The following is a 25626-nucleotide window of genomic DNA, read 5'->3' on the forward strand; positions in this document are numbered from 1 at the left end:
ACAATACGAATCTAATAAATAAATAATAAATGGTATAAACAGGAGGAAAATTATGTGTTTTAGGTGAGTTGTAAAGAACCGTGTAAAACCTATAAAATGTATTTGTTAGACTAAGAGGCAGGGAAGAAAGTGCAAAAAATCATCGTACATACAGAAGTGAGTCTCCCGCAATGTTTTTAAGTAGAGAAAAATTCCCATGATTTTTAACCCCTTGTGAAGCTGACTCTGTCCTCTGTGTTTGGCTGGAGGGAACGTGAGGTGCAAAAACATCAGGTAGCTCCGTGGCATTTTGTTTACTTTGATGGTAGGCCACGGAGGAGATATAAAAATGACATTGAGGACCCAATTCTACAGTTCTTATGAGCTTCTAACTCCCGGTGATTTCAGGGAAGGCTCTTAAGGAGCGAACATGCTTTGCAAAATCCCACAAATCCTAAGCAAAGTCTAAACTACTCTGTTAATGCTTCCTAGTGGGATCTGAGTTTGTGGTTTTTAAGGAGCCAAAGTTCTCAGTTTTATGAATGCCATTGTGAATCCTTGATATTACTCTAATATAACAGTTGATTTTAAGTTTGACTTTGGTTTTATGTCGGCAGAAATTGGGGATTGCCTCAGACTTTGGCCATCTCTATTTGCCATACGTTAAAGGTGGATTCTTGTAGTTAAGACATTTGTGTGTGTGTGTATGTGTGTATGTGTGTGCGCATGTGTGTGTTCCCTTAAAAAATTGGAAAAAGAACATGGCAGCCGTATTTTTTGGTTATAAGTTGAGTTTATGGTGTTTCTATATAGGCTGTTTTTTCTTTGGTCCTCTTTTTAAAAAAACTCAACTGATTCACACAAACCTAAGCTGGAGACACACTTCATCTACTCGTTGTAAATGTCAGCACAAGCCCCATATTTCTCTAAGACCACTTCCTGATTGCTTTCTTCACTCAACGGATTTTAACTGTGTGTCTTAGTCTCTATTTTCTGCCAAATCCCATGGATTAAACATCGCAGTCTGAGACTTGATCTCTTGGCTGCTCTTGGTACTCTTCAAGAAGAGGAATATCCAGACAGATATGCTCCTTGTCTGGACCACCTAAGAAAGAAGGAAGGGAAGCAGACTTAAAGCATGGTCATTTATTTCTTGGTATGTAAGGAAACAGGGAGCAGAGAAGTGGGCATTTACCCATGAAATTTATCATAGCTTAAAAGTTGACATGACAGAAACCATTCTTATTTCTTTCCCCCAGTTTCAAATTTGAAATTCACAAAAATATCAAATATTGCCCTCCTTTTTCATTGTACCATGAAATTAATGATGTAGGCATCATTGGAAGAGTACAGGCTTAGAGAGGGATGATATTCAAATATTAATCAACAAATATACTCGCCATGCTCACCAATCAGATGCCAACTATAAATAGTAGGCATAGACTAGACTGACATTTGGATTGACCGGTCAGAGTGGACGTCAGCCATACACAACTACTGAGGCCACATTTAGATGTATTGATTGAATTTCAACCTTGGGCTTAGGAGGGGGACACATCTAAAATATATTGGACTCTGTTTATAGACTACTAGACAGTTTAATTATTTAACTTCTCTAAGTCTCCAGTTTCTCACTTGCAAATTCCTAATGCTGATCTCTCTCTCTTTTTAAAAAATTTCATTGGATGAATGTTGGAGACCTTTTTCTTACATTTTGTGCTTCTTTGGATCTTGATTAATTTCTTCAACTTTTTATTCCAAATGACGATACTTTAACTGTGTTTGGACTTTAGCTGAATTCATTCTATTTTTCAATTCCTCTATTGAATATTTATTTTTGGCACTCATATTTCTAATTTTTAGGAATGAATTATTTAATTGCTTCTGTTTCAGGAGACATATTTTATTTTCTGGATGTTGTCACCTCTCAAATCTCTTTAATAATGCTAATTTAAAAAATTAAGTTCCTGATCCAGCAATCTCACATCTGGGTATTTACCCCAAAGACTTGAAATCAGTTTGTAAAAGAGATGTCTATATTTCCATATTCATTTCAGCACTATTCACAATATCTATATTGGAATCAATTTTAAGTGTCCATAAACAAATGAATGGATAAAGAGTATGTGGAATATATACACAATGGAAAACTATTCAGCCTTAAAAAAAAGGAAATTCTGTCCTTTGAGACAATGTGGACGAGCCTGGAGGACATTATGCTAAGTGAAATAAGACAGGCACAGAAAGAAAATACTGCATGTTCTCACTTACATGTAGAATCTAAAACAATCAAACTCATAGAAGCAGAGAAGAGAATAGTGGTTACATAGCTAGCGGGTGGGGGAAATCTTGGGAGATAATGATCAGAGGGTAAAAATCCTCAGTCAGATAGGAGAAAAAAAAAATTTTTTTGAGATCTATTGCATCTCAAAAAATTATTAACTATGTAGTTAATAATATAGTATGTTTCAAATTTGTTAAGAAAATAAATTTCAAATGATCCCACCATAAAAATGTTAAGTATTTGAGGTGATGAATATGTTAGCCAGCTTGATTTAATTTTTAAAATTCGTATTCATAAATAATAACATCACTTCATACTGTGTTAATATACATAATTATAAATGACCAATTTACAATGAAAACTTTTAAAATTAATTTCTCTTTTTTGTGTGTATCAAAGAATTTTGGTCCTTATCTTTCGGGTTACTTGTTTTTTGTCAAATGCCATATGATGTTTATGAATGAATGGTTATCTTGATTAATATCAGTAACTGATATAGGCTTCCTTTGAAGTTAGATAGTTCTATGAACTGAGTCAGGGTTGGCTCTATAAGAAAACAGAGTTCTATATAAGTTGGTGGGATCTATTGACAGTCAGTTGTCTCACAAAAGATTATGCGTGTGAGTGGAAACAGCCAAAATTTAGACCTTGATAACTGCCATATAGCAAGGACTTTAAGGAGGAGTGTGCTTGATTTTAACTTTTGTGTTTCCTTTCTGCATGTCCTTTCAAGTTCATGTTTTTAGCTCTAGAGTTTGTTCTGCTTTTTTTCTATGGCCTCAGTACCCATGATAGGAGTCCTCCCCAGTCCCACGTCTCACTTTTATGAAGCATTTCTTAGGACTTCAACATGGGGTAAAGGCAGAACCAATGACCCTGTTTATGGAGAAGAAAAACCCATCAAACAAGCTATAAGATAATCCTTTAATTACCATAATGATTGCTCTGAGGCCTGGACTTCTGTCTGAATTGGTTGGCCCAGAAAAGTACTTTAGTAAATGTTTTGTTCTATTGGGACCTTTTTTGTTTGTTTGTTTTCAGCTCAGTTGTGGATTCCTTCTCTTATTTACTGTTATTTCAATGGGGTTGTGAGAAGAAAAGGAATTAAATATGTTCACTGTATTCCCCACCTTGAATTGGAAATATTTAAAGACTTTAATATAATATTAACTTATGTAGAAGTCTTTATTAACATGCATTAATATTTGAAAGTGCTTCATAAATCATGAGGTTCTATGCAAAGTTAATGAATGAATTGCCCCCTTTTACCATTATCATCCTCCTTGTCATCACTAATATATCCAACTTCTAGAAGTTTTCTAGTCCTGTGCTTTTTAATGAAGAAGATGAGTGCTATAGACTAAATGTGTGTGTTCCCCTCAAATTCATAGGTTGAAACACTAATCCCCATATGTGATGGTATTTGGAGGTGGGGCCTTTGGGAGGTGATTAATCAGTGATATGGTTTGGTTGTGTCCCCACCCAAATCTTACCTTGAATTGGAGATCCCATAATTCCCACATGTTGTGTGAGGGACCTGATAGGAGATAATTGAATCATGGGGGCAGTTTCCCCCATACTGTTCTCGTGGTAATGAGTAAGTCTCACAAGGTCTGGTGGTTTGATAAGGGGTTTCCCTTTTCACTTTGTTCTCATTCTCTCTTGCCTGCCACCATGTAAGATGTACCTTTCACCTTTTGCCATGATTGTGAGGCTTCTGCAGCCATATAAAACTGTGAGTCCATTAAACTTCCTTTTCTTTATAAATTACCGAGTCTTGGGTATGTCTTTATCAGCAGCATGAAAGCAGACTAATACAGTCAGGAAGGCAGAGCCCTCACGAATGGGAATTCTGCCTCATATTAAATAAAAGAGATCCCAGCCATGTGGGAATGCAGAAAGAAGTCAGCCATCTATCAACCAGGAAGGCATCTTCACCAGAACTTGACTGTAGTGGCACCTTGATCTTAGACTTCCAGCCTCTAGAACTGTGAGGAATAAATTTCTTTTCTTTTTTTCTTTTTTTTAAATCTTACTTTAACTTCTGGGATACATGTGATTAACGTGCAGGTTACATGTGCCGGGTATACATGTGCCATGGTGGTTTGCTGCACCTATCAACTTGTCATCTAGGTTTTAAGCCCGCATGCATTAGGTATTTGTCCTAATGTTCTCCTTCCCCTTCCCCCACACCTTGTGACAGGCCCCAGTGTGTGATATTCCCCTCTCTGAAGACAGCATGGTGATTCCTCAAGGATCTAGAACCAGAAATACCATTAAACCCAGCAATCTCATTATTGGGTATATACTCAAAGGATTATAAATCATTCTACTGTAAAGACACATGCACATGTATGTTTATTGCAGCACTATTTACAAAAGCAAAGACTTGGAACCAATCCAAATGCCCATGAATGATAGACTGGATAAAGAAAATGTGGCACATACACACCATGGACTACTATGCAGCCATAAAAAAGGATGAGTTCATGTCCTTTTCAGGGACATGGATGAAGCTGGAAACCATCATCTTCAGCAAACTAACAGAGGAACAGAAAACCAAACACCACATGTTCTCACTCATAAGTTTGAGTTGAACCATTTCTGTTCTTTATAAGCCAGTCAGCCTATGGCATTCTGCTATACCAGCCAGAATGGACTAAGAAAATGAGCTAATGTGGAATTAATAGAATTTCAGACGGTATAACAAGAGAAAGCAAAATATTCGGTTACTGTGAGAAAAGTCATAGTAGGGGGAGGTGACAATGACCGAGAAAGAAAACATGTCTCATCATCTGCTTTTGAGGTCAGCTGATCCAATCCATTTGCATTTTTCATAATTTATTACCTCCCTCAATTCCTGAACACAGATTCTGCATCTACTAAGTTTTCCTGTACCTCAGCTGGCTTCATGGGCAGTGCTGAAAGGTATCTGCTGCCCTCCCTATGTGTATATGTAAGTTATTTATTGATAAGAGTCGGTCTGCCTGCTTGTATATTCTTTTTTTTTTGGAAAGGTTTATTTATTTATTTATTTTGAGATGGAGTCTTACTCTGTCGCCCAGGCTGGAGTGAAGTGGCACGATCTAGGCTCACCACAACCTCTGCCTCCCAGGTTCAAGCAATTCTCCTGCCTCAGTCTCCTGAGTAGCTGGGATTAAGGCACCTGCCACCAGGTCTGGCTAATCTTTGTATTTTTAGTAGAGACGGGGTTTCACCATGTTGGCCAGGCTGGTCTTGAACTCCTGACCTCAAATGATCTGCCTGCCTTGACCTCCTAAAGTGCTGGGATTACAGGCGTGAGCCACCGCGTCTGGCTGTATATTCTTTTGTATCAGCAAGGTTCTGAGTAGAGTGGGTGCTAGTCACATATGTTTAGAAATATTTTTTGTATTATGAAAGGAATACAAGATAATTTTAGAACATTTAAAAGACACAAACAAGCCAAAAATAAAATAATTAGCCAGTAGATATTTAAAATTTTAGAATATGTATATTTTCAGTATTTTTCTATGTATCTGTAGACATACATGTACCTATACACTTATTTCTCTGGTAAGAGCATTCTGTAAATGGTTGTGGTTTTCTTAACACACTTAGAAATATCTTGATAAGCTATAACATTTCTCTCCATCCTTTCTCCTCTTCCTGTTCCCTCTCTCCCTTATCTGTGTTTCTACAGTGCACAAGGATGTTACACAGAAAGCTAAATGTGAGCCAATATATTTAACTTTGAGAAACCAGATAAAAATAACTGTATCTTAATTATTTGTTTGGTGTAGGGGTTCTATCTGTTGGACCACACAGTCATACATGAATTTTTTTGTCATTACTAAATTAGTTAAGAGAGGACATTTGTTTACTTGAATAAATATGTGCCAGCCTTGTACTGGAGGAAAAAAAGGTGTTGGTTGTGCTGTTCCTTCCTCGGCTTGCCCATCTGGTAGGTGTTGCTTCCTAGCTAAGTTCACTGGTGCACAAGGTTAAATGAATCTTTAAAAATTATTAGACCGTCACACAAGTGCCCAAACCAGAAATAAGCTAGACTGTTCCTCTTACTCCTTCATTTTACCAATTCCTTTTTATTCTATCTCCTCTAAACCTCTTGATTATACCCATCTTCTTCATTGCTACTACCTTTCCTTTACTTCTGGAACTTAGCATTTCTTATCTTCTTAAAGTCTCCTTCTGTCCTCTCCACTCTCCTCCAATTTCTCTTGCATATTACTTCTAGCATGGTCTTTTACAAATCTGACCACATTATTCCATTTTCAGAGAGAGAGGATGAGTTCTGAAATCAAACAGACTGGATTTAAACCCTGACTCCACTTATCAATTGTATGATCTTGGAAGATATCTAAGCTTTGCAGGCCTCAGTTTCCTTATTTGTAAAATGAGAACGGTGATAGTGCTTATCTTGGGATCATTGTAAATATAAATGTGTTCATAAGTAACAAATGCATAGAACAATGCTGTGCAAATCTTAACTGTTCAATAAATGTCAACAATTGTTAAAAAACTTGAAATGTCTTCTGACCTTCTACAGGATAATTTCTGAACTTTTTGAATAGCAGAAGAAAACCCTGCAATTTTCTCTCTGACTGCAACTCCAGTTTCACCTCTTGCTTCTTCTCTATTTGTATCCTACTCTTTGACCAAAATAAAGCACATGGAATTTGCTAAATGTGCCATGACCTTCATGCCTCTGTACCTTTGCACATGCTGTTCCCTTTGCTTGACTATACATGACTATTGGCATCAACAGAGATCAAAAGATGACAAAGATCCAGCCTTTCTCACTTCCAGGCTGGAGCTTGAGCTACTCCAGCACACTGCCTCTTTCATCTTTTATGCTACTCTCCCAAGTGTGTTACTGTGAACTTGGCAGTGGTAGTAAAGGGCTCGATGACTGATGGGGTGAAGAGAACCCCTAAAAGAGGTTTTTAGTATATACGAACAAACATTATATTAACAATTTGGAACAGCATGGATAATATGCCTTTTTACCTGGGGGCGTTTGAACATAACTCCATGTATCTAAAGAGGACTAACATCATGAGAGGTGTTGATATGACTGTTGCAGCTGTGTGTTTGTATTTTGCATGTCGTGGGTGGTGCCGTCAGCAGCAGCTGGGGCCCTGCTGTTTTCCTTCTGTTCTACTATGTGGCCCTCTTCCTTGGGGCACCCTCAACCAGACGAGCAGATCTATATTGGCTTTGGATCTTTCTCAAGGTGCCTGCTCTTCCTTTCATTAGCGTGGATAATCAGAATTTGATTGTAAAGTATGCCCAGGCCAAATACAAGGGCTTTTAAAATCGTCTGCTGTTTTAGATTATCCAGGCCACTGATCCCCCTTCCTTAGCGTGGATAATTGAGAGTGGACTGAGCTGAAGAATGTTAAGCAGAACCAATTGACAAAATAAATGAGATTTTAAAAATCCTTTAGATTTTAATAATAGAAAAAAGTTTTTTTTAAATCTGAAAGAGCTTATTTTATATTTCAAAACTGTAAATTTATTTGGCTTTAAATTACTTCAAAATAGGAAAATATTTCATATGATGCACCCATTTAAAACCTATTTAAAATGTATACTAATTACAATATGCACTTAATGGAGTTAAAGGAAAAATGGAACATACAGACAAGAGGTTGGAAGTTTCTGATTCAATGTGAAATCTTCTTATAATCGTGTTTATATTTCATCAAGGTAACAAAGAGAGGGTAGGAGCCACTTCCAAACTCTGAAAATCTCTCTCTTGATAGTGGAGGCTGCAATTCTTTGCTCCTAGTGAACAATAATCATTTAGAGACAGGCATTTAAAAATGTATGTATAAGATGAACAGAATTCTGATTTCTGGGAATATATGATCAAATTCACCTCTCATTATTTCATCTTTCCCCATGCCCCATGCCCCTCCAAATGCAGGTAGAAATGTATTTGCATGCCATTTGACTGGGAACTGAGAGGACATTTTCCCAATGGAACAATGCTGTAAACGGGGGTAGGTGTCACTAAATACCCTTCAGGTGTGTAATGAGGATAAATAGATTTGGGGGTTTGCCTGGGAATTTGAAACATAATGTAAGAGGCAATGGTGAGTTTCTGGGCAGGTGACTCATAAACAAGGTTTTTGAAACATTACCCATTTTTACGTTGGGAATTGCCAAGCTCAGCCTTAACGTCTCCCACAACACCTATGAATAATCATTTAAATACAGGCTTTGAGACTTGGGGAAAAAAGCATATTATTTACTCTAAAGACAGTAATCTTCCTTGGAGTCATTGTAGTCCATCATGCAGATGCATACTTGGGGATCTTTGGAAAAGCAACATTTTCTCTTGATGGTCCATTACTTCATTTATCTTTTAAGTTATTATCCAGGACTAGATTGCAGACACAGGTTAGGGCTGCACATCAGCCACTCTGTAACAGTGTGGGAGACTAAGATTCTTTCACAGAGAGAAATATTACAAAGGGGCTTTGCTCGTTCCCTATTGCGTTTGTGTGAAGAGCAGGATACAGTAATGGAGGTAATGGGGACTCTAGTGCATCTTTTGGTTCCTTATAGTGCTGAGAACTTGGCAAATGTAGGCACACATAAATTCTTGTTCCCAAGTGGTTTGATGAAGGGAGAACTGAGAGGTTCTCAGCATAGATATTATACAGCTGAGACCAAATATCCCCCTAGGGTCATCCTACTACTCTTTCCATGGCTGAAATAAAGACCAGATACCACCATACTAAAGCTATGATGTGGTTGGCTTGTTGCTGGATGACTTTTCTCATGCTTGGAGAAAATTACGTAAGAAGATTCAGAAAAGTTCTATCCCAAAGATCCGCATCTGCAAAGACGAGCAAGATTGCAATGTCTGGATTAAGTTCTCTAGAATTTAAAGTTCTGTCTCATGTTGTATTTGGAGACCTGGCTTCCCTAGCATGAAATGAATAATTAAATTACATTTTATTTTTTATGTAGCTAGTAGTTAATCCCAATTAGAAATTTATCTACTGTGGGTACTAGAGCCTGGGAGTATAAAGGTGAACAAAATGATCACTTGAATCTGACATTCTGGATGGGGAGAGAGGCAGGTACATGACTACAGTAGGATGTGACAGCCCCAACAATAGAGCAGACAAAAGGGTGTTTTGCGGCAAAGGTGGGCAGGATGGGGAAATAAGAATAAAGTGTGTGAGGCCAGATGTGGTGGCTCATGCCTATAATCCCAGCACTTTGGGAGGCTGAGGCAGGCAGATCACGAGGTCAGGAGTTCAAGACCAGTCTGTCTAACATAGTGAAACCCCATCTCTATTAAAAATACAGAAAAAATTAGCCAGGTATGGTGGTGTGCTCCTGTAATCCCAGCTACTTGGGAGGCTGAGACAGGAGAATCTAGTAAACCCGAAAGGCAGAGGTTGCAGCGAACCAAGATCATGCCATTGCACTCCAGCTTCCAGCCTGGTCAACAGAGAGAGACTCTATCTCAAAATAATAATAATAAAGTGTGTGAGATTACTTGGGGTATCTAAATTGGGTTTAATGAAGACATGTTTTCTGTTTTGTTTTCAGGAAAAGACACAAGAAAGGGCATATCAGCAGAAAAAATATTTTGACATGAGACATAAAAGTATAAATACTTTTGTTGTATTTTTGGAATGGTGTAGTCATGTACAGTTAAGTAGGCACATGAGTTAGAATTCTAATACTTTAGAATGTATTCGAATCACTTGGAGTTCTAGTTAAAATGTAGATTGGGGGCCTCATATGAAAATATAACAACAGTATTCACAGATGAGGGCCAGGAATTTATATTTTTTGTAAGTGCCTATATGATTGTTTTGTAGATTGCTCATGCTTTGATAAAGCCTGCCATAGGCTGTGTTTTCTGATGACAGGGTTAATGGCGGAACCTGAAGCCTTATGTTGTGATGCACGTAAACTGCTAGGCTAAGGAATTAGTATTAGCATCATGTGCATTAGCTATTTGACAGCCATAAAATATACTTAGTCAAAGGGTGTAATACAGTCAGGTCTGTATATTTGAAAGAGTTTTGATGGCAGTGTGGAGAATAAACCGAAAGAAGGAGATACGGAGCTGGGGAAAAGTTGTCGGGTTATTGCCATAGATGAGGCAGATGATGATGAAGACCTGAATTTGGGTGTCAGGAACAGAATGGAGAAAAAAAGAGTAAAAAAACATTGAGGCAAAACCAAAAGGATATGTTCATGAATGCAATTTAGGGCATAAAGGAAATAGGAGGAAGACTAAGGTGACTTTTGTGATTATGGTTTAGGTAACTGGCTGGCTGAGGATGCCATGAAGAGAAGTAAAACACTAGAGAAGGAGCAGACTTGGAGGTTGTGTGGTCGAAATTTAACAGCTTCAATTTCATTTGAGATTCCTTAGGGTATTTATAGAAAATTGTCTGGGAGGCAACTGAAAATTTCTGTCTCCATTTCAGGTTGGATTTTCTGTTAGAAAACCACAGCTGATGGTGAAAGTCATAATGAAAGAGAATGCTTGAAAGAGGGTGATAGAGGGAAACAAGAAGAGAAGCAAAGATGAGCAAGGTTGCAATGTCTGGATTAAGTTCTGTAGAAGAATTGAAAAGTCTCAGGGGAAACCCACACAGAACTGACATTCTTACAGAACCTTAGAATGACTGAGAAATAACTTTAGAACATTTCTAGTCTGGTGGTTTTTAAATGTGTTTTGACGTGGCAAAGCCAGGTTTTCAAGCAAATCTAACTAGGTCTTCTTGATCATTACCGATGGAACCCTTCTTTATGCTGACAATAGATATACAGGATTAACCATATGTAGCTACTTTTATCAGTGTTTAGCATGAAAATTTCAGAAAACTGCATTCAGGGAGCCATGTTGATACACCAGAAGAAATCTGCCAGGACTAAAGACCGACCCAATAATTCCCGAGGTACCTTCAGGAAAGTCAATTTATTTTTGAGTCAAAGGAACCTCAAATTATCCTAAATGGCATTGCTTCCACCAGAGTTCTGTTCTTAATTTAATAAGCTGCTACAAGTTCCAAGCCAATGTTCCTTCTTAGAAATATGCTATGCTATGGGATGTAAATCTTTTTAAGTGCATTTCATTGTACCAATTTTTTCATTTTGAAAAAGCCCATTGGTTTATTATTAAGTGGTCTATTTAATAGTGCCAATAAATTCTAAAACTGGAGACTAGGCATTGTTATTTTAGATGCTTTAATGATATCAATTGTCCAAGTTGCTTGGTCTTGGCTTATTTGCTTGACCTTTGTCTGTTTTAATGATCTGGAAAAATTCCTCCAAACTATACAGAGTTGATATAGTGGCTCTTGATATATGATACAAATCTGAAAATACTTTATTAGAATAAGTTTACTAATAGTATTCGAATGATTGTATTAGGTCTATACAATCAAAGTGAAGTTGATAACTGCAAATTTTAGAAGAACCAAAAGCTTCAAGTAAAAATTCAATTTCTGGGAGGTGGGGTGGGATAAGGGTTAAAAAATTACCTATTGGGTGCAATCTTCAATATTTGGTTGATGGGTACACTAGAAGCTCAACTCCCACCATTATGTATGCAATACCCATGTAACAAAGAAGCAAATATTTTCCCCAAGTCTAAGGAAAAAAATCGACAAAACCCAAAATAAGATCACAGTTCAATTTCTTGTAAAATAGGTTTTACTTATTACTTCTGTGTTTTGAGTTAACTGTAATTATAGAATAACTATCCAGAAAAACAACTGGACGATTATACTGCAAAATACTAATACAGAGAGGTAATATAAACTGATGGTTTTTAGTACCAGTGATTCTACACTCTATTGAAGACCAAAATTTCAAATAAGAAAACCAAAATTCCAAATTTGACTTCTTATATTCAAAAGTAATGCGGTCTTGTTCTTGTTTAGTATCTTTAAGGCTTACTTTTCTCAGGTTAGTAACACCTATTGGCAGTTTATTGGAGTTTATTGGCAGCATAAAATAATTTAGGCAGTCTCTTAACACAGGGCTTGGCTTTTAAAACAGGACTTCAATAAATGCTAAGCTTTATCATCATAATTTTTATCACCACTATTACCACCACCGTTATCATCATCATCATCATCCTTCTCATCGTCTTCATCATTGTTGCCATCAGGTGGCATGTTAGTTTGGATCCTCTGAGAAACAGATACCAAGATGATATTGAACGTGCAAGAAATTTATTCAGGGAAATGAACATCAGGGAAAATGGGGAGGGAGCCAGGAAAGGCTATCATGCATGTCTGACAAGCGAAGGAGAGAGTAAAGGAAGAAAGGGAGTTGGGGTGAACCATTTAGACTACAGTGCAATTCAAAGGGAAGTTCATCAAGATCTTTGGAGAGTCCTTGATCCAAAGTCACCTGTCAGAAGAGTCGCACATCCTCCAGGAACAGGCCTACTTTCTTAGCTTTGCCACACTCAGCATTGACTGAGATCAGCCTGGGGAACTGTGGTGTCAGTAGAAATGCTGTGACGTGTTTCAGTGCTCAGTGGCTGAAGGCTCAGTCAGTTATGCTCCCTGAGCTTGGAGGTAGGTTTTGTAGTGTGTTTCTATAGGTGTCACAGACAAAATTGTGGGTGATTAAAAAATATCCCATTGTTTGGTATTTTATTAATTATCTATATGTAACCTGCATTTAATATTTGAGGGAAGAGGTAAAATAAATAATTAAAAATATTTCCTTTTGCTTGGGTAGCATTAACTCTTTGAAACTTGCCCAAATCTCACAGTAACTGTTTAGCTTTTTAATTTGCATGAATATTCTGGTACAGCTCTGCTATTACGTCAATAGCACCTTGCCACGACAAGTTTTATTTTCTTGTTCCAACTTTTTCTATTTAGAAACCTGATTTGATTAGAGTATGAAAGTTTAAGTGTTTGAAACAGGATTCAATTAAACTAGGTCATTCTTGGGGCTCTGAAAATGGTAACTGGCCTTAGGCAAATGAGAACAAAAGTTATAAAACTCAGTTGGATGCATCACAACATTTAACATCTTAAGGAAGACGTCTTGCCTAATAGATTCAATTTAGAAATATTTAGTGTAGGTCATCAGCTTAAGCACCTAAAAAATGTGTTTGTTTGTTTCTCCCTTTAGTTATAACTAGAATCGGAACACCTGGACTCTAATATACAAAATAAACAATTTGTGCTGGGACCTTGAAGAAAGTCAATTAGTTTCCGTGACTTTACCAGTAGGTTAAAAAGGAGATTGTAATATTAGTGAATAATGTGCTTAGAGATGTTTGCATAAAAGATGCTTTGTCATTGTAAAGTATTATTGAATATTTATGGTCTACCAGACTGAGCCAAATGGCCCAGAGGAAAAAACAGTTGGATTTATGTAAACCTTGTTCAGTGTCCCAGATACTTCAGGATGGGTGCTCTATATGTGAATAAATAAATAAATGGTATAAATATTATTTTAAAATTTGAAGGTACATCAATATTATCTGGGGTGTTAGCCAATGTGCCTGACCTATGACATTGAAATGAAATGTCTGCCTCCAGGTAACTATTTCAACCTCATAAATATTTTTAAAGCCAGAGGCATTGATGGCAAGTAATGTTTTCTTAGAGTTTTGTGTCTGCAAATAAAGATAAATTATATCTTTACCTAAAATCTACAAGAAATGATTGTCTCTCATCCAAAAGGTTGCTCAGGGAATTCCCAGATTGAAATTGTATATGTTATACTTCTTTCCCTTTCTTCTAAAAAAGTATTTTACTTACTCTTGCACAGTAGTTTTCTGTCACATTATTGTGAGAGATCAGAGCCTCAAAGAAGAAAAAAATTAGCCATAAACACTGCCCAAGGACTTAATGGATCTTACTGAGCCACACCATGCAGATGTATTGGAACATAAATAGGTATAGGAGATAAGAGGCACAAAAGCAATTTGTTTGGATTGGGTCACTGCTTAATCCAGATGGGTTCAGCAAAAGAATTCATGAAACATGAGAGTGGGCCAAGAGGAACTTGCTGTGACATTTCAGATTCCCCTACTTCCTCTAATTAACCATTTCAAGTATAACAAAACTTATAGCACATACAAATCTAGTGCAACCCATCTGTACCAAGCGCAGACCTGTCCGTGGAGGATGGATGGTTCTGTTCTCAAGCAATGGACTATGACACAATAATATCTCAAGTTGGGCTTTTAATTTCTATGATACATTGATTCTGAACAGCATTTTTCTAAAAGACAAAAACTATACCAGAGTTGCCTTTTGACATAGCCTGTCATTAAATGCATTTGGATATATTGCATGGATCAAAATATACTGCAAGTTTAATAAGATATTTGAAAATATAAAAATCACACGTAGAAAAAGCTCACCATCATGGTAATGATGAGAATAATAACAACAATAGCTGCCTTTTAAAAAAAGCAACTATTACTTGCCAGTCACTATGCCGGACATTGTACACATGTCCTTACAAAAACTTTGCGAGGTGGAGATAATTATTCTCTTTTTATGGAGGAGGACACAGACTCAAGTAAAGTTGTCCAGGGTGAATTAGTATGTGGAAGATGTAAAATTTTTTTTGGAATTACAGAAAAAACTCCACAAACCCACATTCCTGCTTAGGCAAGTCAGGAATTCTTGCCTCTTTAGTTGATGGGTTTAGAATAATTTTTTCAGGTGCTAATATCAGGGTATAACCCATATCTCTTCATATACAGTTCTTCAAATCTACCTGTTCACAGCCCTTCTTTCTTCTCTTGAGAAATAGAAACTAGGATTTAAACCTCAGAATTATGCCTCAGTATCTACAGCACTGTAGTGCCTCATAAATATTAGTTGAAATGATGAAAGATACAATTGCCCCTAATGCCTGTGATATTCATTAGTCAAAAGAGGATGGAATTAGCCCATTTCCATGAATGTGAAATTTATATGTGTATTCTAGAAAACATATATCAAAATGGAGTTATTTTAAATAAGATGTTCATATTTAACTGACAAACAGAATCAATCTACCGTGCCTAGTTCATAGAATAGATTCGGGGAGTCAATTTTTGTGCTTAATTGTTTGTACAAAGAAAATCTTTGACTTATGAATGATAAGAAAATAATGAAAATTGAGTTAGTGCCTATAAAATTCTCGAATTCTTTTGCTTTTGCAATCAAGCCAGGCAGATTTCTAGGAGTTGAGGTTTCTTGGGGTATTTTATGTTTCACATGACGTCACCAAGAAGTTACGGATCAATAGAACTTTGTAATGTTCATGTAGCAGAGGGATGAAAGAGTTAAAGGATTTAGGTGTTGCAAAGGGTGCTTCTTCTGGGCAACAGAGGTTTGAATGTAGGGCACCTTTTGCATTTTCAGCATTAATGTTTGAACTCGTGTCCTACAGTTATGTAATAAGACAACTTTATTTTTTTTTAAAAGAGAAACAGAAAAAAACGTCTGCTGAGAAAAATACTTGCCGCCCTTGGGGACAGATTTTGCAGTACATTTTTGTACAGGAGTCATTCTCTCCTGTCCAAAAGCTCTGGAACAGGATGAATGTCCTTCTCAAGGTTCTTAGAGCCCAGAGTCATGACTGACTACACGCATCAGAAGAAACACAGAGATGTATGGGCAAGATTCAGTGGGCACACCCACAGGTCTGAGAGATCACTGGGCTGGCGAGGCATTGCAGCCAGGCCACCAGCTAGTCTAGAAAAAGAAACCAGGACTGCAGTCGTCGGTAGACTAGCTAGATAAGGGTCGGTTCCCTCAAGGACTAGTTACTCTGAGGTCTGTTCTAAGGGGAGGCAGCCCATGAGCAAATATAGCCTAGTATAGTAGGTATAAAAACTGTTAATTAACAATAACATTTATGTACTGCCCCCCAGCAAGTCAGTTTTAAATTCAACAAATTTTCTCAGTAACTTTGGCAAACAGGAAGACCAGGTGTTATCCTCATTCTCATTTTACATATGAGGAAACTGAGGCACAGGAAGGTTGAGTGAATTTCCTAAGGTCACAGATATAGCAAGCTACAGAGGTGAATTAATGTATGGAAAATACTGATTGAAAGGCTGGAGAGCACAGACTTTGTTCAGTCACATCTGACTTACAATTTCAGTTCTGCCAACTGCTAGAAATCCTTGAACTCAAGGAACCTTCTCTAAATCCTTGAACTCAAGGAAACTTCAGATTCCTCGTATTTAAATGGAAGGGAGGGAACATGAGTAGTTATGAAGCATGTAAAGTGCTTAGCACAGTGCTTACCCCATTATAAGGGCTCAATAAATGATAGCTACTATTACTATCATGATTTTTTTTCCACTATACCATTCCATCCTTCCAAATGGAGCTCAGTTTAGCATAGTGACAGTCAGAAGCTGAAACCAACATAGAGTGATCAGAAGGTGAAACCAACATGGATGGATGGATTTGCCTATCCATATCCAGTCTCTATGTTGCAACTTAGACCAGCACCCAAAACACTAATTGTTATCTTGGTGCTGTAGTTGACATTCTATTTTGTCATCTGTTACATGTATGTTGTACTAGTTATATCTATGTTTCTAGTTTACATATTTAGTATTCCTTAGCAATGCTCTGATGGATGGAAAGAAGAGTCGAGGTTTTGTTGCAAAGACAGAGCAAAGTGTCTTTCACTAGATAGCGTGATTCAATGCATAAATGACTGAATGCAAGGAGGCTTAATTGAAAGATAAAAGAATAATTGCTGTAGAATAGCAGAGGCAAAAGCAGCTATGATAAAAAGCCGCCTGTCTTAAACAGAGTGAAAATAAGTGAAGAGGGGGTTTGAGAAGTCTTTGTAGCAAAAGATCATAAGAAAATAAACAGCAGTGCAAGGCAGGAGTCCAGAAGAACAAGTCCCAGAACCAAGACTGATACATTCCTGTCAGAATTTATCACTTCTCTAAATTACCAGGTCAGTAGTTAAATTATAATCACATTCTGTTATGTATTATACTGGTTCAGTCAACAAATGAGACTTTTAGGAAATCCTTATAAAAGGAACTTTGTTTCTGTTTCCCAATGTCCCTTTACACTTGCTTGGTGGAGATAACTCTTCCCTTCCATTTAGAAGAAAACGTAGGTAGGTTCTATTTCTCTGGTCACCTTAAATTTTATTGTGTACTGGATATTTTCTATTTGCCTATCCATATCCAGTCTCTACTTTTCCTTGCTCTGGGCCAACCCATGTGGGTTGGCATCAATGGACTCCATTGTCCTTTATCTTCCATTTGGACTTGATCAATGGGAAACATTAGCAAGAGATGGGAAGGTAAGTGGGAGGAGAGAAACCGAAGTCTGTACCCTGCTGGTTTCCTTCCTGCTGGACTGCAGTGGGTTGGCTGTGTCCCTCGACTAATGCCTCCTCTCGTGCTAGGCAGCCTTTGGCAAACTGCTACTCTCTGCAGGTTTTGTAAACCAATTCTACCCCAGCCCCTTCATGGGCAGCAATGACTTCCTGCTGTTGCAAGCCCTGAGGTACTGCACTATTCCTTGTTGCTTTCCTTGAACCCTGCTCACACCATCGTAAACAGTCTTTTTTTTTAAGCTTTCCTCAATAACCCAGTCTGAGTGCTGTCTGTTTCCTGCTAGGACCCTGGCTGATGCATATGGACACTTTAAATTGCAAAATACCGTCTAATTTTGATGCTTAGAATAATCTGACTATGAAGTAGTTAAAATTCCAAATTGAATTTAGAATTCAGTCTTTCTTAGCTCTATTGGAAGAGGGAGCGAGGCCGTGGTTCTTTCTCTGCCTCCTCTTATTTCTGCCTGTTTACCATGGATTCTGACCTAGTTGCCGGAGAGGTAATAAAATGGAAAGTTCTTAAGGTGGCATCACATGCTCTGATTTCGGTAGATATTTAGAGTTGATTCTTTTTCTTACAGACATTTGTGTGGCCCACTGCTGAGAAGTACTCTAGTATCTTAGATGCAGGTGATGCTGTGTTCTTCAGTTCATCACTTTCTCTGTCCTGTGGGCATCTAGCCATTTACCCTAGCTTCCATTTGTTGAGGTCTGCAGTGGTCTGAGCAGCCACCCCCACAAGATATGTCTGAGTCTTAACCCTTGCTCTCCGTGAAAGTGACCTTCTTTGGAAATAGGATTTTTGCAGATATAATTAAGATAAAGATCTCGAGATGAAATTACCCTGGATTTAGAAGGAGCCCTAAATTCAATAAGTGTCCCTTATGAGAGACAGAAAAAAAGAAGACACAGAGACACAAGGGGGAAGGACATCAGAAGACAACAGCAGAGACTGGAGTGATGCATCAAGCAGCCAAGAAATGCCAAGAATTGCAGCAGCAGATGGAAAAGAGGCATGGGATAAGTGCTTACTTCAGTGACTGCAGAAGGATCCAACTCCGCCAACATCCTGATTTCAGACTTCTGGGCTCTACAACTATGAAAGAATACATTTGAATTGTCCGTAGTCATCAAGTGTGTAGTGATTTGTTACAGCAGCAGTAAGACATGAATACAAACTCTGTTTGCCTTTGTAGGCCTCCTTGGAGAGATGCTAAGGCATCACTGTGCTTACTCCTTCACCTATGCCGTGTCTTGTCCAGGGGAAACATAAGCACATCCTTTTCTCAGTCTCTAGGGCTGCAGGAAGATCCCAACCCAGCTTCAGTTTTCCTTTGCTTCTTCTTTCTTTCATCATCTTTGTTTCTTTCCTCTTGTTCTCTTCCTGGGTTCTTGATTCATTCAGTAGAAGTTAAGACTCCAATTCATCATATTCCTTTAACTGAAGGGACTCATACCATGACCTCTGAGTAGTTCATTTGTGTGCTGAATTAGTCTTCCAGGGCTGCTCTAGCGAGATACCACAGATTGGGAAGCTTAAGCAACCAAAATTTATTTTCTTACAGTTCTGGAGGCTGGAAGTCCAAGATCAACGTGCTAGCAGGCTTGTTTTCTCAGGAGGCCTGTCTCCGTGACTGGCAGACGTCCACCTTCTTGCTGTCCTCACATGGCCTTTGTCCTATGCCTGCATCCCTGCTGTCTCTTCCTCTTCTTACAAGTACACCACTCATATTGGATTAGGGCCCCATCCTAGTGGCCTCCTTTTAACTTAGTTCCCTCTCCAAAAGCCCTATCTCCAAATATAGTCATATTCTAAGGTATTGTGGGTTAGAAATTCAACATATGAATTTTGAAGGAACACTATTCAGTCCATAGCAAGTGTCCACCTTTAGGTTGAAATGAAAGGAAAGTAATCATCCTCCCATTTTCTTTGAGGCATGAAACGCACATTACACGGAGAGTTCTGTTCAAGGAAAATACCTCTTGAAAATCCTCATTAATCTCCACCCCTGATGTGGGTGAGAGAGTCAGGTGTTGTGACCCCTGTTTGGGAAAATGCATTTGTGTTTGCAGCTTAGACCAGCACCCAAAACACTAATTGTTATCTTGGTGCTGTAGTTGACATTCTGTCATCTGTTACATGTATGTTGTACTAGTTATATCTGTGTTTCTAGTTTACGTATTTAGTATTTCTTAGTATTATTCATCTTAGAGTTGTTTTGATTTATCTCAACTCAGTTTTCTAAATCTCATTTCAGAGTCTCACTTAAATACTGTTAAGTACTTAAGTGAATAAATGGAGGAAAGAAAGAGAGAAAGAGAAAGGAAGAGAGAGAGAAAGAGAAAGAGAGGAAGAGAGAGAGTAAAGTCATTCAGCCATCTAGTCTATATTTCTTTTAATGTCAGGAAACCAGTTATTTAGATAATGCATTAAATTAATAAATATTTATTTCAGTTTGGTCTGTTTTAGTGATCCTTTTTAAAAACAAACAGGTTATAGCTATGTCTACAGAGGGAATATGATTGTGTGTGTGTGTGTGTGTGTGTGTGTGTGTGTGTTAGGGAGGGTGGTGGGAGGGAATGTCCTGGTAGGCAGAACAGGGAAAGGCCAATCTTAAATGAATAGTTGTCCATCAAGTCAATACTTTAAAAATATTTAAGACGAGTTTGGACACTTATATCTCATGAAGTAACTATGTAAGTTGTCTGATTTCACACAGTCACCCAGTCACCCATACTTTGAAGAAATAATTAAACTTAGTGACAAAACTGAATTCCAACTCCTTCCATGTGTTAAGTTCCACAGTGAGATAAAAGCAAGTATGACTAAGCTTGAGTCTTTTATCCTGGGAATGTAATTTACTTCTCAAGTCCTAGAGATACTGATCTTAGAAGGACTGGGGAGCTTTATTTCTTAACAGAGAAATCTTGAATCATGTCATTTGTCTAGGACCATTCCTGGTGTAAAGATTCTTGAAATGCTGAGTTGATTTTAGGGTTTCACTGTGTCTTTGTGAATGAGACGACCGAACAGGCACAATATGCCTAACCAAACTCTTATCTATTTTCTAAGGTAGAAATTTCTGAAAATCTGGACAGTGAACTCTCCAATTGGGAAAAGTCCATTTTAAAGCATTTAGCTGCATTAAAGATGTTTATTTTCTTAAAATAACATTAGTAACATTTTTCCTTAAAATTATTTTGCTTTTATTTCCTGCTTAATCTAAGATTTACTTAAGAGTTTTTTAAAATTCCAAGCACATAGATTGGAGAAGATGGTACGTAGACTTATTTTTTTATTGTTAATCTTTCTTCCTCTCTTCTCCTTTCCTCTCGTTCTCTTCTCTCCTTCCTACTTTTCTTTTGTTTTTCCTTCCTGCTCTTCTTTTTTTCCCTCTTTTCTGATTGGTTGTCAGATAATGTAGCCTGTATGAATTATTTATGAGTGAAAGTAATTTTATTGTTATTGTTGAGTATGAATTTCTGTCTCTCTCATTCTTTCATATGTATATGTGTATCATTTGTATGTGTGTATACGCATACATACACATATAAATATACAAAGACATATATACACGTGTGTACCATACAATTTTACAATAATTTTATTGTTGTTGAGTATGGATTTCTGTCTCTCTCATTCTTCCATGTGTGTATGTCATTTGTATATGTGTATATGCATACATCACATAAAAGTATACATAGACATATATACACATATATGTGTAGCCTGTATGAATTATATATGGGTGTTTGAAAATAATTTTATTGTTGTTGAGTATGGATTTCTGTCTCTCTCATTCTTCCATGTGTGTATGTCATTTGTATATGTGTATATGCATACATCACATAAAAGTATACATAGACATATATACACATATATGTGTAGCCTGTATGAATTATATATGGGTGTTTGAAAATAATTTTATTGTTGTTGAGTATGAATTTCTGTCTCATTCTTTCATACGTGTGGGTATATCATTTGTATACACATGCATACACATATAAATATACATAGACATATATACACATACGTGTGTACCATGGAGAATAACTTTACAAACTATTTTAATCAAATTGTCTTTTTCTTTGTCAGTTTCTGAGAGAAACTCTCTCATTGTGTTAGTGCAGTTTTCAACATATTCCTGCATCTAGGGAGGTTTTTATCTGTAGATTTCAAAACTCGATTGTTAGATGCATAAAAGTTATTCCATATAGTTTTAGTACACTGTAACTTTTAATGTGAAAATATTACTAATTCAATTTAATGCTTTCTAATTGTATTAATTTAAAATATTATTAATATTGCTAATTGTACTTTTTAAAAATATTTGCACGGTAAATACTTTTTTCTCTTAACCCTTACCTTTGGTCAAACAGGAATATTTAATGAATTGGTAATTTTTGTGCTTACCAATATGTTTCAACTTCTTTTGGCCGTATTATTATGGTATATTTTCTGTTTTTTTTTTTTTTGGTTTTTATTTTTATTTTTATTTTTTTAATTTTTTTTGTTTATTATTATTATTATACTTTAAGTTTTAGGGTACATGTGCACAATGTGGAGGTTAGTTACATATGTATACATGTGCCATGCTGGTGCGCTGCACCCACTAACTCATCATCTAGCATTAGGTATATCTCCCAATGCTATCCCTCCCCCCCCCTCCCCTCCCCCCACCCCACAAGTGTGATGTTCCCCTTCCTGTGTCCATGTGTTCTCATTGTTCAATTCCCACCTATGAGTGAGAATATGCGGTGCTTGGTTTTTTGTTCTTGGGATAGTTTACTGAGAATGATGATTTCCAGTTTTATCCATGTCCCTACAAAGGACATGAACTCATCATTTTTTATGGCTGCATAGTATTCCATGGTGTATATGTGCCACATTTTCTTAATCCAGTCTATCATTGTTGGGCATTTGGGTTGGTTCCAAGTCTTTGCTATTGTGAATAATGCTGCAATAAACATACGTGTGCATATGTCTTTATTATGGTATATTTTCTAATGCTATAGTTTCCTTTTGTATTTTCTTCTCTTCTAGCTTTTCCCCCGTCATTATGTTTTGCTTTACTCTTTTTCCCATCTAGTGCAGTGTTTCCTAGGAGAGGTGCTATTGACGTTCAACATGGCCGTTTCTTGTTTGTGTTGGCTGCTCTCCACTTTATTATTGGCTGTGCCACTAAATATCAGTAGCATCCCAGTCACTGGGACAACCAAACAACACTTGTTCCTTTCCACATGCCTCCAAGGGATGTCATACCACTCTGAACTGCAAATAGGTGCTCACTACTTTGGGATCTAAAAGTCTGAGTTCTCTTCTCTTGTGGTTATCTTTATTTTTCTAACTGAATGTTTAGTTTTGTCTCTGTAATATATGTGCATGGTTTAAAAATTGAAATAGAACATTGAGAGTCATACCACCCAATAGCAAAGAATCATCATCTTTTTTATCACTCTGCTTCTTATGTTCTTGAATGCCAACACTTTTAATTGTATTTACTTCTATGTAAATACATACATATATAGTTATTTGATTTTTCTAGTTGAAAACATGACATATTGACTTCCTATTATATACGATGAATTTTTTCTTTTTCTAGTCTGAATGCAACATTATACAAAGTAAACTTTCTCTTCTCCGTTTTTCTAATTTGGTTATTTAACAAATTTTGTTTAAATTGTGACTCAGTTCTTACATCATTTTTAGTGTAAATATTGTGCGCAACTGAGCCACTAATGTCCTAAGACTAATTTTTTTTCAGTAGAGTTTTTGTTTGGTCTGAGTTAATAATTGTCTTTTTGTTGTTGTCTTTCTTTTATTTGATCCTTTTCTTAATTTTTTGCCCACTGTCTGCCAGAAATGTAAATTCCGTCTTGATTTACTCAAACACATCAGAAACTTTGTTTCTTTTTCTTTTCTTGGAGGGATCCTTCTGGAAACTTCCATCCTCCTGTGACATAATAATAAAATGTGCTTCCATGTGGTGTGGTGGTTTCCCTTGTGACTTTGGAGGCTCTTGTCCTGTCAGGATTAGTTTAGGGCACAGAGTGCTGCTTGCAGATCAAGGCATCTTTGCTTACCACAGCCTCAAAGCTTTCCATACCGTACTTATGTGTAATACTCTTAATGAATGTTAGTTGTAAAAATAAACAGAATTTTCTTCTGAAAGAACACCAAATCACAACTTATATGGGCATTGACTTGAACTTTTAGTCACATTTTACCTTTCAAATAAAGAATTTTCAATTACTTACGAGCACGACAAAGATAACTTCTGCACGTCTGTGAAGCAATGAGACAGTAAACACCAATATTCGTATTTTATGTGAAGCACACCCCACAAAAAGCATTTTACTGAGCGTGCACTATTTTGATACATGATTCTTACTACTGGAGGGACACAGACAAGTCAGTAAAACATGGACCCTGCTTTGACAGAGCTCAAACTAAAGGAGGCCAAAGAAAAATGTTTTTAAAATGACTCAGCCAGGCGTGGTGGCTCACGCCTGTAATCTCAGCACTTTGGGAGGCCGAGGCAGGTGGATCACGAGGTCAGGAGTTTGAGACCAGCCTGACCAACATGGTGAAACCCCATCTCAGCTAAAAATACAAAAATTACCTGGGTGTGGTGGTGTGTGCCTGTAATCCCAGCTACTCAGGAGGCTGAGGCAGCAGCATCGCTTGAACCCCGGAGGCAGACGTTGCAGTGAGCCGAGAACGTGCCACTGCACTCCAGCCTGGGTGACAGAGCAAGACTCCATCTCAAAAAAAAAAAAAAAAAAAGACTCTAGCACTATGCGTTATTTGCAGGGTGGGTGTTCAGAAGAGGATGTGATAATGGTGGGGAGTCAGAAATGCTGCCAAAAGGAGGCAATGTGGTGATGTCAGTTTTGGGTTTGGAAGGAAGAATAAACAGACAGATACATGTACCCCATCCCCCTTAGTTATTTACTTCTTACTTGACATGATTTCCTTTGTGCAGGGGTCTATTAGGTCTGTGACCTTGCAAAGGCATTGTCATGGCAATTGTTAAAGTGATAGGATACCACTTGTAATGGTGTTTTCTATATCAGGAAGCTGAGGGCCCTACAGACCAAGTTATACAAGCCAAGACATTGATTCTTAACCACAGACAAGTATGCAAATATTAACAGAGTGTTTTCTACATGTGCATTCTGACATCAATAGGGAGGCCACAGAGAGAAGAAAAAAACAAACAACAACTGGTCATTTGCATTGAGCCTAAGGGAGGAGAAAAGAACTAATACATGTTGAGCACGTATTATTAAATATCTGCCATGCACACTACTAAGCATTTTTGCTTTGACTACTAGAACCCTATGAAGTAGATAGTATCTTCCTATTTTACACACACAGAGGTCATGTAAATAGTAAGGGGTAGAGACAAGACATAAACTCATTTATGCCTGCCTCCAGAGCCTATGCTCTTTTCATAATCCTTTGCAACCTGGGAAGTCTTTGATATTTGATAAAATATCAGTATTTTACTTTTTTGTGGAAATCCCTTCTATGTTCTAATAGGATAATTTCAAACACAATTTTATTTTCTTCCAAATTACTAAAAATAAAACACAGGATCTTGTCATTTCTTGCCAAACATATTGCAATATTGCTAACTGGTCTGGTTTGGGTCTCTATGCCTTCTTTCTCCAATCACCCCAGCACAGCCATTGAATTATGCACTTGCTTTCCCTCGATGAGAAGAGAACTCTTACTCATCTTTGAACACCCTGGCTTAAAATGTTTTCTCTTGGGCAAGTATACCTGACTCCCAACAACAGAATTATTATTGAATGCCTGTTCATTTATTTTCCCACAGTGTTTTTTTTTAAAACAGGTTTTAATACAACTCTTAATGTAGTCTAAGAATTTCTTTGTATAATATCAACTAGATTGTGAGACCCTTAATGAAACCTCACCTAAGTTGTAAGTATTAGTAATGGTCTCCAAGGAGGTTAATCTATTGGTGTTGATAAGGGAAGACTCTAAGGGTATCACATTTTGC

General features: G+C 37.3%; 1 protein-coding gene across 12 annotated transcripts in view; it reads left to right on the plus strand.

Moving 5' to 3' along the window:
• The window catches only part of LOC461139 (cytosolic beta-glucosidase), a 1143797-nt gene that overhangs the window by 61487 nt on the left and 1056684 nt on the right, over positions 1–25626 (plus strand). For 5 of the 12 annotated variants that reach the window (XR_008547754.2, XR_010156492.1, XR_010156491.1 and 2 more), the window contains exon 1: positions 17281–17371. The exons of 4 other annotated variants lie outside the window; for them this stretch is intronic. Coding sequence is in view for 4 of the 8 variants with exons in the window: in XM_016951404.4 (XP_016806893.1) it covers positions 17311–17371 (61 nt within the window). In the remaining 4 variants the exon portion in view is untranslated. Of the gene's footprint in view, positions 1–17280; positions 17372–17457; positions 17561–25626 lie in introns of those variants that run through there. 3 more of the 12 variants (XM_054683749.2, XM_016951403.4, XM_016951402.4) reach the window with 2 other exon arrangements.

Source organism: Pan troglodytes, chromosome 3 (genome assembly GCF_028858775.2).
Source record: "Pan troglodytes isolate AG18354 chromosome 3, NHGRI_mPanTro3-v2.0_pri, whole genome shotgun sequence".
Lineage (NCBI taxonomy): Eukaryota > Metazoa > Chordata > Mammalia > Primates > Hominidae > Pan > Pan troglodytes.